Source organism: Candoia aspera, chromosome 2, assembly GCF_035149785.1.
Source record: "Candoia aspera isolate rCanAsp1 chromosome 2, rCanAsp1.hap2, whole genome shotgun sequence".
Classification (NCBI taxonomy): Eukaryota; Metazoa; Chordata; class Lepidosauria; order Squamata; family Boidae; genus Candoia; species Candoia aspera.
The window spans coordinates 40604038-40617532 of NC_086154.1; the positions used below are offsets into that span (position 1 = coordinate 40604038).

Consider the following 13495-nt stretch of genomic DNA (forward strand, 5'->3'; position numbering starts at 1 on the left):
GGAAATGGCTTAAAGTATCTATTGTAGATTTTTATTATTTCTGCATAATGCATGTGGGTGAGTGGAGTTGTAATTTCTAAAACAGTACAAATTTTGACTAAAAGTTTGGATTAAATGTTTTAAAATCCAGTGGTCAGCAGGTCGCAGTATCTAGCTCATGTTGGCTGATCTAGAAAAAAAAATGAAGCTAGTTGGAGCTGGTTTGGAGTGCACTGTATTTTAGGAAATGATTGGGATACTATCTAGCAGCTTTAATGAATCACACCTTTGTGGAGTGTGAAAAAAGTGCTGTTACCGTATGGGTGACATTAATGAGTGGATTTTTAAAAGCTTCCCATTTTTGGACCAAAGCAACTTTCTTCCATACTGTTGCCAGGATGTTCCTGAAACTTTGATGTAACACTTATTTCCATTAAATATTTGACATTGCCAGTTCCATTGTTGCTACCATGCCTCTAGCTGCTGAATAGCTGATTGGCGTGCCAGCAGTTGTGGCTCTGCTACTTACTCTGCTACTTACTCTGAGAAGCCTCCAGCACCAGTGGCAAACAGAAGGGCGGTCACTGGGTGCTCTTCAGCCTCCAGTCACCTAAAGGCTGAAAGGGGATGCAATCCACATCAATCAGATAGGGGCTTGAATCTTCTTTTTTTTTAATTTATTTTTCAAAATACAAATTATGAAAAAAAGACAAAACACCTAAATACACTAAAAAAACCCTGCACAATTAAACTAAATTGTGTGTAAACTTATAGCAAAAATTAATAACCAAAAGAAAAAGATTTAAAAACCCTGGACTAAAAAAGAAACTTATCAATAGTTAGGTGCCTGACTTGGGGGTGCCCTTGGGACTCCACAATCCTTTACCAGTCTACCACATTCTCAGATGCTAAAAAATACAATCCACAGAGGCCAGATAACTTAAAAAAATTACTTTGGCCCCATATTTTAAAACGAAAATCAAAGGAATTGATCCTACTGATTCATTCATGCATTTTACAGTACAGGTAGTTCTCGCAGTGAGCTGCGGTCACATAATGGCGCACCCCGCCTGCGCTCTGGAACAACTGCCTGTGGCACAACCCTGCAGCACCCATGCACCAGCCCACACTCCTGAGCACCTGCTCATAGTGCCCCCCATGGCATCCACCAGCCTGCTTGCCTAGGACTCCTGCCTCTTCCTGCTTAACGACCTGCATGGTCCTGGGGTTATGACAGCAACTGGGACTGCAGGATTGCCATTGCTAAGTGACGCAGTCACATGGCATCGCACTTTATGACTGCATTGTGTATCTGCGGAAATTCTGGTCCAAATTGCCGTTGTAAGCCGAGGGCTATCTGTAAACTGGTTTAATGAATAAATAAGTAAGTCTCCAAAGTGTCAGCGCTCATACCCGTGTGTTACTCTATAATGGCCGAAAAGGTAAATATTCAATTAAATATTCAAATATTCAGTTAAGATAGTTTTAGTTGCACAGCAAGTTTAAATATTGGATATTCTTAAAATACAGTTTGCTGAATGTGTAAACTTGTTACGTGGTATATACAAAATAATATCAAACCATTTTTTAAAATGATATAAAAGTGACTATAGGTTTATAACAAAATCATATTGCTGAATTTTAGTAGGTTATGTGACCTGGGGATTCTCACTTCTCACAAGTATCTCATGCGCAAGTGTATGCGCTCTAGCAAACATGCTCCATAAAACTCAGTAGCGGCACTGAGGTATGATCAAGTCATTGTCGATTTTCTATCAGAATGTCTGGTTATTAATTTCTCTGTGTGTTAACTTTTACATTTTTGTGCTTTTATTAATCCATGGGCTTAATAAAGGTAAATATTCTTTTTCTTAAATTAAAACCCAACTTTGAATGATTTTTTTTATCATACACCCATGAGTACAAGTGAATACAAGAAGAGGAAAATTAAATAGGAACATAAAGTTTTTAGTGCAGAATGGACAAATAAATAGTTTTTTCTCAATTGAAAGACAAAATTGAGACAGTAAGCATTCCAAAAGAATATAATCTCCCAAAGACATTTTGAGATGAACATAATAGACTCTAATGAAAAAAAAAACATTTAAGTTGCTGCTTTACTGAAAAATTTTACTAGAGAACAGGTTTTCAAGAATATAAGCACTGAAATGAGACAGTTACTGAAGTGAGCTTTAAAATTGCAAGGGAAATCGCTGTTGCCAAAAAATGTTTTACGGAAGGTAATATTTTAAAGACATGTATGCAGATTGTGGTGGCGCTGCGGGTTAAACCGCTGAGCTTGCCGATCGGAAGGTTGGCGGTTCGAATCCGCATGACAGGGTGAGCTCCCGTTGCTAGTCCCAGCTCCTGCCAACCTAGCAGTTCGAAAACATGCAAATGTGAGTAGATTAATAGGTACCACTTCGGCGGGCAGGTAACGGCGTTCCGTGTAGTCATGCCGGCCACATGACCACAGAAGTGTCTACGGACAAACGCCGGCTCTTTGGCTTTGAAACTGAGATGAGCACCGCCCCCTAGAGTCGGACACGACTGGACTTAATGTCAAGGGAAACCTTTACCTTTACCTATGCAGATTGCTGTGTTCAGAAAAGAAATATTTGATGATAATAGTTAATTCCAAATGACTGTTCAAAAACTGAGAGTTCTAGTCCTGCCTTAGGCATGAAAGCCAGCTGGGTAACCTTGGGCCAGTCCCCCTCTCTCAGCCCAACTCACCTCAGAGGGTTGTTGCTGTGGGGAAAATAGGAGGAAGGAGTATTAGGTATGTTCCCTGCCTTGAGTTATTTATAAAAATAATAAAGGCGGGATAGAAAATAAAAAAATAAAACTAAGTGATCAGTTAGCTGAGAAATTAAAGGAATTTCTCTTATTTATTGGCTGTTGATGAAAGCACTGATTTAAAAGACACACCACTCATTTTTATAAGAGGAATCAGTACAAATTTTGAAATTACTGAGGAGCTTTTGAGAATGTGCTCCATAACTGGTTATACAACTGGAAAACTAGTTTGTGATGAAGTCATAAAATGTCTTAAGTATTAAAACATGATCTGAAGAATTTGACAGCAATTTGCACTGATGGGTCACCTGCCATGAATTGGAGTGCTTGTTGTTCTTGAGGGCCACGTTGAATGAATAATAACCAAACACCACTGCATTATTCATCTGCAAGTTTTGTGCAATAAAGTTTTAAAATTTGATCATGTGATGTCATTGGTTGCTTCCATTGTTAACTACCTCCATAGTAGTACACTGAAACACAGAACATTCCAAACATTTCTTCAAGAAGCAGAAGCTGAAGGCAATGACTTAATTTATCACACAGAAATAAGATGATTGAGTTGAGGGCACAAGCTTCAGCATTTTTTTACTATAAAAATGAAGTAACAAAAGTTCTTGCAAAAGGACAAAAAATTCAAAAAGTTCAGAGATGAATGGAACTATGACACCTTTTTCTTTTGTGATGTCACAACTCATTTAAATCTGAATCTGCAGCTTCAAGGAAAAGATCAACTAATATTTAAAATGTGTAATTGGAAAAAAAATATGGAGAGCTTGTTAACCTATCTGAAGAATTTGACAAAAAGTTTGATGAAAGAAGAGATTAGATTATATATCATTGAAATTCTATTTTATGTAAATCCAGAAGAAATATTGCTAATTTCCAAAGAAATACTTGATATGTAGTGTTCAGAAACTTACAAATCAAAATTTAAGGAAAGCAGTTTGATTGACCTTTACAAATATTTAAAGAATGAAAATGTAAAAAGCTAATTGATACTGCTCAGAAAACTTTTTGTATTTTTGGAAACGCATTTATATGCAAACAAACATTTTCAGTCATGAACATGAATAAAAACGAACAGCATTCCTCCATTGCTAATGAACATTTGCAAGACATTTTAAGAATATTGACATCTCCTTTAACCCCACAATATAAAAAGCTTGTTGAAAAAAGATGCAGTATATCACATTGATTTATTCATGTTTTTTGTACAATGGAGGGGATGGATTAAGTGCATTGACCATATTCTTAGTCTAATTTTAGAATTAGAGATGCATTTGTTATTTATTTTATTTTAAAAACTTACATAGAGTCACATCTCAGCAATGACTCTTGGTGGTGAACAGGATCAAAACCAAAAAGATAAAATGACACAATTAGTAAAAATAACCAAAAATCCAGTTTCATAAATTGGAAAATGTAGCATCTGCATTTGTATGGGATTCTGCACCAAGACTGTAATGTATTAGCTTGAAAGATGTTCAGCATAATTGGACTTATCCATAGGGAGAGCTTGTTCTACCACAATATATGGCAGTCAGAGTCATAGCTGTAGGGGCAAATGTTCATAATGGCAGTGAACAAAAACTCACTTTGTGTTAAAATAATCAATTTGGACTTAGTCTAAAATGCACATGCTTCAACAGTGATGGTTCTTACTTATCTCCAAGCACACTTGGAATTTGTTCACCATTACTAAAATGTAGAGCTGGCCACTGGACATCTCCTATGTTGCATGTTGCCATAACAAGACGGCAAGATTATGAAAGCACAAATAAGCCAATGCTGTATGTCTTTGCCAGTTTATTTATTTATTAATTTAGAAGCTGCCCAACTCCAAAATGACTGGGTGGCTTACATAATGAAAGTGGGGGGGGGGGACCCAATTTTAAAAAAAGTACGTGTGACTGGAGTAAACACACATTCCCTTACCAAAAAAAAAAAAAAATCAAATCAGGTTCAACAATCAGCTGAGGCCCAGCACAGCCATGTTTTTAAAGACTTGTGGAACCCTTGTAGGGTGGGAGCCATATGACTTTGGGGGGTTGCTGCTCCAGAGGGCAGGTGCTATTCCAGAGAAGGCACACTTCTGGGAGCCCTCAATAGAAGCCCTGGACCACCCCACTCTACCTGATTTCACTGGAAGGCAGAAACCACTGGAGATAGGTGGCCCCTCAGGACAGGCCCTATGCCATGGAGACCTTTATAGATGACAACTAGCATCTTGAATTGCACCCACAAACAAACTGAGAACCAATGCGGCTTGCAGAGCATTGATGACACTTGGGTGTATTGAGGTGTGCCCATTACTGCCTGGCTGATGCATTTGGATTAGGGTGGTCTTCGAGGCAACTACATGTAGAGCGTATTGCAGTAATTCAATTGTGAGTTAATTAGGGCATCAGTGACCATCTGAAGGGCCACTTGTTCTAGGAATGCCCTCCTGGCTATAGCTGCCACCTGCTCTTTGAGCAGTAGTTATGATTTCAGGAGGACCCCCAAGTTTTGCAGTAGTCTTGAATGGAGAAGTGCCTCCCCACCTTCATCCCCATGTTAATGGGGAAAATGCTGATGTTGTAAATGCAAAGAAAATGTAAGACAGGAATCAGCAATATGGTACTTGTGACAACTTTTAAATGACATTCAGAGAACCCCAAATTATTTTTTTAAAAATCTGAAATTGTGCGATTATTATAGATTGTCTGGGTAGGCAGAATACAGAGATGAGGACTTTCTGTGTCAGATGACCAGTCTTTCAAAGAAATATGTGACAGTGTTAATGAGAGATTTCAATTTTCCTGAAATCTGCTGTGAATATAACTCTGTCAAGAATCAGAGGGACAACAAATTCTTGTCCTCTCTTGCTGACAATTTCATTTGTCAGAATGTGGCAGAAAGAATAAAAGGCTCTGCTATCCTGAATCTAATCCTCACAACAGGATGAACTGAAGAACTGGAGGTGACTGATACCTTAGTAGAAAATAATGTTACTCTTGAATTTGTGATGTCGGTGGAAGAGGTGCTGAGAAAAGTCAGACCTGTTTCTCCTGAAGGAGAAAAGTATAGAGGAAGGATAGGAAATCCAGTGATTGGAGAACTGAAGGTGCTGTTGCAAACCATTCCTACAAGAAGGAAAAATGGGAGAAATCTAAAGCCAATGTGATTATACAAAGAACTCCCTAAAATTCTGAAGAAATAGAAGAAGGGGCACAAAACCAAAAAAGAATATAAGGTAGTCACCAGAAACTAAGAGTGGTGCCAGAAGGACTAAAGCGCGGAGTGAGCTGTGGCTTGCAAGGGTTAACAACCCAAGACACAATTCCTTGGATGTCTTAGAAATAAAAGCAAAGCCAGAGGGTGTAGGTCTGTTGAGAGGAGAAAGTGGTAAATTGGTACGATGATGGTAAGAAAGCAGAATTTTTTAAACTCCTATTTTCTGTCTTCTCAGAAGGGAAATTGATCAGTAGCTGGTCATCACTATGCCAGTGGGGAAAGAAGGGAACTTAGGATAGACAAAAAAAATTGGTTAAGAAATAAGTTAGCAAATTTAAAGAAATTCAGGTCTCCACTGCCAAATGGATTAGAGCACTGAAGGAACTAGCAGAGATGATTGCAGAATCATTCTCAGTAATCTTTTCAAACTCCTGGAGGATTGGTGAGGTCCCAACAGACCGGAGGAGAGCAGACGTCATATTTATCCTCAAAAGCGGGAAGGAGGAAGACCCCACAAAACTAGACTGCTCTGCCTGACATCTATCCTTGGCAAGGCCCTGAAACAGATGATCAAGCAGCATGTTTGTGAGCACTTGGGACAGTCATGCTAAGAGGTATGGTTTGTCTCAAATCATGCTGGACTAAATTTATCTTGTTTCATAGAGTTACTGACTTAATAGATCAGGGGAATACCACCAACATAACATGCCTGGCCTTTAGCAAAGCTTTTGATAATCTCTCGTGAACATTTTTACCAATGATTTGGATAGGTAGGTTGATAGGACACTTACCAAGTTCACAGATGACACTGAGCTGATAGGAGTGCAAAGGAGAGAGAGAAGATGCAAAAAGAGCTTGAGCGATGGGGTTAAATGAATAGGATGGAATTTAATGGGGAAATGTAAAGTTCTGCATATGGGTAGGAAAAATGAAAGGCACAAGTATAGGATGGGGGAGATCTGGCTTGGCGGTAGTCCATGTTGAAAGGGTCTGGGGAGCCTTACTAACCACAAACATGAGCCAGCAATCTGATGTGGCTGCTAAAGAATGTAGATACTTGATTGGTTGCATTGACAGAAGCTTAGAGTCCAAATTACAGGAAGAAATTCCACTCTACTCTGGTCAAACCCATCTGGAATATTAGAGTACATCTCCAGTTCTGGTCACTACAGGTCTAAAAGGAGACAAACTGGAGTAAGTTCAGAGGATGGCTACCAATAAGGTGAAAGCCCTGGAAACCAGGGCTGTAAGGCAGTGCTTCCCAAACTTTTTCCTTCATTATCCAAAACCACTTACCAGAAAGTCATTTTTACCCAATGTAGATAAAACACTTTAAGGCAATTTAATGAGTTCGTGTGTCGTTACCCAAAGAAAAACCACTTTTACCCAATTTTGTGTAATTTACCCAGGTTTGGGAAGCACTGCTGTAAGGAACAGCTAAAGGATCTGGGTATATTTAGCTTACAGAAGAGATGGCTGAGGGGAGATCTGATGGCAGACTTTAAGTATCTGACATGTCAGAAGAGAGAGTAGAATTATTCTGGATTGTCCAAGGGCAAGATCAGAAACAGTGGATTAAAACTACAAGGAAGTAGGCTCAGGCTAGAGGTCTGACTGGATGAGCGGCCAGCCAGTGAAACAAGCTGTGTGAAGCAATGCGTTCTCTGCTGGTGATCTTCAACCAGAGGCTGGGTGGTTATTTGTTGAGTGGGTGGGAGGGGATGCCCACATAATTACACAAGATGCTGTAAAGGTGTGGTAACACTGACACAGTTGCTGACTCCTGACTTGAGTCCTTATTTTATATACATCATGGCCAGCAATCTATTTTTCTTAATGGCTTTGAATCTTATAGCAATAGATTCTTGAATTTTGGGAGACCACGAGGCTGAGCTGCGTATCTGGGGGTGGGTATAAGAACAGAGAGATTGGTTGTGTCCCAGGCTTGGGAGTTAAATTAAGCCAGTTTGTTAGTGAGGACAGTTGTAGGTTTCCTGCCTAGTTAAGCTTAGCCTCTTCCTGTTGACAGGCTGTGGGGACCAACCTCAGAAGCAGGAAAGGCTATTGGTTGTCTAAACATCATTATTCCCCATCTGATTTGAAAAACCATATCAAAGTGTGTTCTTGGAAAATTACTCGCCAGTAACTTCATCAACATACGAACTATTGATTCAGAATGGAAAAATACTAACAAACTCCTATGGACCTGGTCTTTTATTTTTATTTTTTTTTCATGTTTCTTAAAACAAAAATGAATATCATATTTTTACAACAATTTTGAGTAGTAGTTTTTCTGTAGACTTAATACAACAGTTAATGCCAGCACCAAAATGTCATAGTATTGTTATTTTGTACTGCATGTTTGGTTTTAAGTCTTGCTTACAGTGCTATCTGAAAACACTGAGTGCAATAGATTGCAGCTTTTGTTACTTAGTGGGTTACATTTGGCATTTAACGTTGCTTCTGTCAGTGCATGATTGATTGATTGATTGCAGTTTTCCATTTCTTTTACATATTGTAAGTAGTGTAAGGTAACAAGGTTAAATTTGTAACCTGACGCCCGAGTGAATCCTAAAATTGTATTTTATTTTCATATTTCTATACTGCCAACATGAACTGAAAAAAATGATGCTGAAATAATGAAACGGTAGAGCTATATGTTGTTTTTTCCTGGGCCATTTAGTCCTGTACAGAAACAAATAATTGAACAGTTCATTTGAAAAACAAAATGTAAACCTTTATACAAAGAGGAAACAAACTAATCGAGTCCAAAGTTTAATTAGCAGTTCAGGTCATGGTCCTGAATATAAATACTAGAGATATTTAACAAGTGTATTTTGCTGTACATCTGAAGTCTTCAAAGATTAAAAAATAAATGGAATCTGTTTCATTGAATGGTATTAATCTTGTATTTTGAGAGGGGTGTTTCTAAGGTCCCTATCATCATCAGCTGAAACAAAAATCTCACAAGCTTCATCAGGGCAAGCACAATTGTGTCAGTACTGCATTAATACTGGTTATGCTGTTCAATCAGCACAATACTGAAATCTCCATCCTAAACACTTTTTTGGTAGCAGAATGTTTCAGCAATAGATCATACATCATGTTAGTGTATTTTTATTAGTTTTTAAACATTATTTGGGTATAAAACATTTTGAGACAAGGTGGTCCATGCCTCTTCAGTTAATGGTACTCTATTTCATTGTGCCAAGCATCTGAAGGAGAGCATTCGGAAGATGTGTTGATGTAAGTGAAGCAGTCTTCATATATCCAAGCTGCCACATTCTGTGGAAGGCTCACATGAGTGTTTCAGAGCCTGCCTTTGGCTGTCTGGGCAAGAGTGGTGCACGTATCACCACTTGGTTTTGCTGGTAGTCTCAGTGGAACGTGCATGCACCATCAGATGAGAACAGCCTTGGAAGCAACTCTACAAGCTTTCCAGAAGACATGGCTGCTCTGCTTTAGAGTAATGTTTCAAGGAGGGGTGGTTTGCTTATGTTTACCATACTTTGCAAAACACCTCTTGCAAATGCTTTGCACAACCTCCTTATATTTAAAACCTGGCATTTAGACTATGTACGTCGTCTAAAATTTAATGACAGCTTTTGCAGACCCCTAAGGTTTTTTGCTTGGTTTTGAAACAGCTCATCATTTTCAAGATACGAATAGGACCTATCACTGGCTAATGCAGTCTGATGAAAGAACAGTGATATATTCTGCAATCCATCTGCCACTACAAATCAGCCATACTGGTAAAATACCTTGATTACTTATCCTCCTAGGAACATACTGTGTCTGCGCTCATAGAACTTGCATAACCTTGTTAATTAACCAATTAACCCATGTTCTGGTTTATGAGATACACTGAACTGTAAACTAACTGATCTGAGTCAGTTTAGCCATGCAAAAACAAATCAAGGCTAACACTAACTCAACATTTTGTACAAATGCAGCTGTTACGTCCTTAATTGACCTGGTTAAGCATGTTGCACGAACACAGTCTATAAAATGCTATGGCTGGTGCCAAACATCATCCATGTACTCTATCAAAAGAAGAAGTAGGTATGGCAACAACTACAGTATGCTTGCACTTGATCAGGTGGCTAAATACAATGGAATCCGAACCATCATTTTTGAACTGATACGGCAAAACAGGGTTAACAATATTGGTTTCTCCAATTGCATGACATCCTATAGCTGCTGAAGATAAGATTTAGGCAAAGCTTTCCCTAGCTTTTCTAGTTTATTGAATAAATATAGTTAAGTGCTGTTCTATATTGAAGTTGTATGCTGACACCTGTTTTGGGTTTAGAATTATATTTTAGGAATAAGATTTATAAATAAGATCTGCTCCTCTCAACTATTAAAATAATATAATCTAGATAAATCAATTTTGAACAAACTGTAAAGGTTTATAATAAATTAATATTTTAATATCCTTTGGAGTAGAAACTGGTGCAGTCTTCGTAACAACTGTATTGGAATTTGGAGTGGATTAAAATCCCTAATAAACAAAGCTAAGCTGTTACCACCTTTCTGAGAATTACCTTACAATTAGCATAGAAGGTCTATAACCACTAAAATACCAGCTTGGACTGGATTTTCACATACTTTATGATGTGTATCCCATCATTCTAGCATTGTTAATGGCAAGTCAGTCTAAATCTCTTTTTAGGGAAGAAGAAAGGAAACAAAACTTTCATGTAAAAACCCTCAGTTTTATGACTAGAACAAATCAAATGGATGTTATCTTAAAATAAAACAGAGTTATGGTGAGTAAACAAATCTTTTAGAAATGCATATATTGGTTTAACTTCTTGAAAACAATGCAACTGTTACATGAGAGCACAGTTTAGTGATGAACCTGCAAAGATAGAAAGGGTCCATAAATATTCCCCTTATTTTGTTTCCATCTGCAAGGAGATACGTTTAAGGATGGAAAATTATAGGCTTCTACATGTTCTTTTTCATATGTTTAGCCAGATTTGGATTATATATACTGTTCCTTCCACTATATGGGTAATCTTGCAAATAGAAATGCATTAATTCAGAATCCACTTGGATGATGCTATAATACAGATGCTTCCTCCATGGCTTCAATCCATCTGAAAAAAAGGAGAATCAAAACCATATTTTTAAGGAAGCCAATATGAGAATAACTCATCTTTGTTTTAACAAATGTTGATTTTGGGAATTGTCAGAACTCTGTTCATTCTTCATCTAGTGCATTATAGTGGGAAAGCCAGATACCTTCCCCATTTGTTAACTAGAATTATAGAAAATGATAAAAAGAGGTCTATATGCTGCAGTGAGTATATGGAGAGATGCAAATACAAATAACGTTCAGACTACACTTCTTAAGGCACCTTTAACATGTAAGAAATTGCATTGGCTTCTCCCCCACTTATAAGTAAGTGCATTCAGGATTCTTGCTTGCATGTCCAATGTATTCATTTAGTTGTTATAAATTATACTATAAAGCTGAGAAAAAGTAGAATGTTGAGTGTTTTCCAAGAAAGGATCACTTATTTACAAGATCCTTGTATCCTTTCCTGTGTAAACACAAGCAAATATTCCTGTCTATAGCTTCCATGCCAACCAATGGTTATCTTAAATTCCATTTGTGGAAAAGACCCATTGAATTCATTTCCTAATAAAGATCCATTGGATTGAGTTGCATGCACTGAGGGTATTGATATCCAAGAGTGCATGAGTTAATAACTCATATCTACTACATTATTGTATGATGTTCCCACAGATACTCAAGCAGAGCATTATAGGAAATATTACTAAGATCGCAACATTTTTTATTGTAAACCGCCCAGAGTCCCTCTTTTGGGGGAGATGGGTGGTAGCAAAATTTGAATAATAAATAAATAAAAATAAATGAGCATTGACCCACAAATAACAAATGTATTTATGTTCACAAGCTACCTTGTCTACATTTGATTAACTGAAACTAACCCCAGCATTTTGCCACAGCCAAGCAAATTCTACTGCTGTTGTTAATGCTAGTTGTCTGTTTGTGTTAAAGCTGGCATTACCAAAAGCTTACACAAAAGCAGTAATTTCTGTTTAGCAGCATTGAAAGAGCTTGTAAGAGAAGTGAGAAGCACTGCACGCACTTTTTCACTGGTTAGTATGTTATCACAGGCAGATCAACACCTAGTACCTCAGTGCTGAATTATTATCCTCTGCTCGGAAGCTATAAAACAGAGTTTGCTTGTGGTAAAGATGGAAAACTGCATCCATATTTCGATCTTCCTTTTCTGGGACAATTGTGAAACCCAGCAAAGGCAAACTCTCAGTGGCGACTTTGTCCTGAAATCAGTGCAGAAGGGGAAATGGGCTTTAGAGGAAGAGAGGACTTACACACAGAGAGGTATGCTCTTGGAAGACAAGAGAAAGAAGTCTGGTTCTCCTCCTTTGTTTATCTGGATTTCTAAGATTGCTAGTAAAATTGCAATAAAGTTGTGTTTCAAATAATACTGTATGGGGATTTCCCATCTGATAATCCTAGAGAACTCAGTCGCATGCTTTAGTATTTTCCAGATAATGGAATAGTAAAGTCAGATCTCCCTCAGGCTGAGCTTGACTTCTGGTGACTACATCAGCACATATATGTTTTTTTCCTGGGAATGGTACAGAGGCGATTTGCCACTGCTTATGCCCAGAATTTTGTTTTGAATTCTCAGTCTAAAGTTCACAAACATGGGATTTTTTGGTGGTCTCCCATCCAAGAACTAAACTGATCCAATCCTGCTTAGCTCTTTGCAAGGCCAGCCATGGTTGGTAACTGCTATCACTTGTTGCAACAAGTCAAGACTCCCTTTGGTTAAGGCTGACTCCATATGATGGACATGTTCCTGTAGTTTTCTTGGCAACTGTACAGAAGTGATTTCTTCCAGGATGCTTTTGTGACTTCCCCACCTTACCTACATCTCTAAGATTTCCAATCACTAAGCAGTTCTGACCAGCTTGGCTTTTTCAAAACCAACCAACCAACCAACCTGCCAGGGACTCAGAGCTGAGGTTGGTATGAAAAGTATACAGAATTATTGGAATGTCAACCCCATGTATGATGTGTTGTAAGTAAGCTCTGAGTAATTTGGGAATACTCTTCCACCTGCCGAAACCTACCTCGTTTGCTGTGTATGTGTAGAGCACTTTGCCTTTGATAACAAACCACAACTTTTTCCAGTGCCTTTTCCCTCTTTTGCATCTGCTGAGATACCCATTGATAGAAGAGCCTTCTCCTGAAGCTGCCACCTGGAGATGAAGGAGAATCAAAACTCTTGTGACAACAAATACTTGGGAATTGGACAGATCTAAATGACCAGGAATCCTTCCCACTTTTCCACACTGTAAAGAGTTCTATCTGAGTATTTATATATTTCCTAAACAAGCATCCATACTGGCTGCAATGATACAGAAAACAACTACAAAGACTTTTTCAGTTTCTTGGAACTATGCAGATGCGCAGGTTTTGGCATTTTAT

General features: G+C 38.2%; 1 protein-coding gene across 2 annotated transcripts in view; it reads right to left on the minus strand.

Moving 5' to 3' along the window:
- Positions 1–8562: 8562 nt before the first annotated feature.
- Positions 8563–13495, minus strand: part of FGD5 (FYVE, RhoGEF and PH domain containing 5) — a 163163-nt gene continuing 158230 nt past the window's right edge. For both annotated transcript variants that reach the window (XM_063291659.1, XM_063291657.1), the window contains exons 19-21: positions 13138–13266; positions 12170–12318; positions 8563–11102 (exon numbers count right to left, since the gene is read on the minus strand). In XM_063291659.1, the coding sequence (XP_063147729.1) occupies positions 11066–11102; positions 12170–12318; positions 13138–13266 (315 nt within the window). In that variant the 3' untranslated portion in view covers positions 8563–11065. The remainder of the gene's footprint in view (positions 11103–12169; positions 12319–13137; positions 13267–13495) is intronic.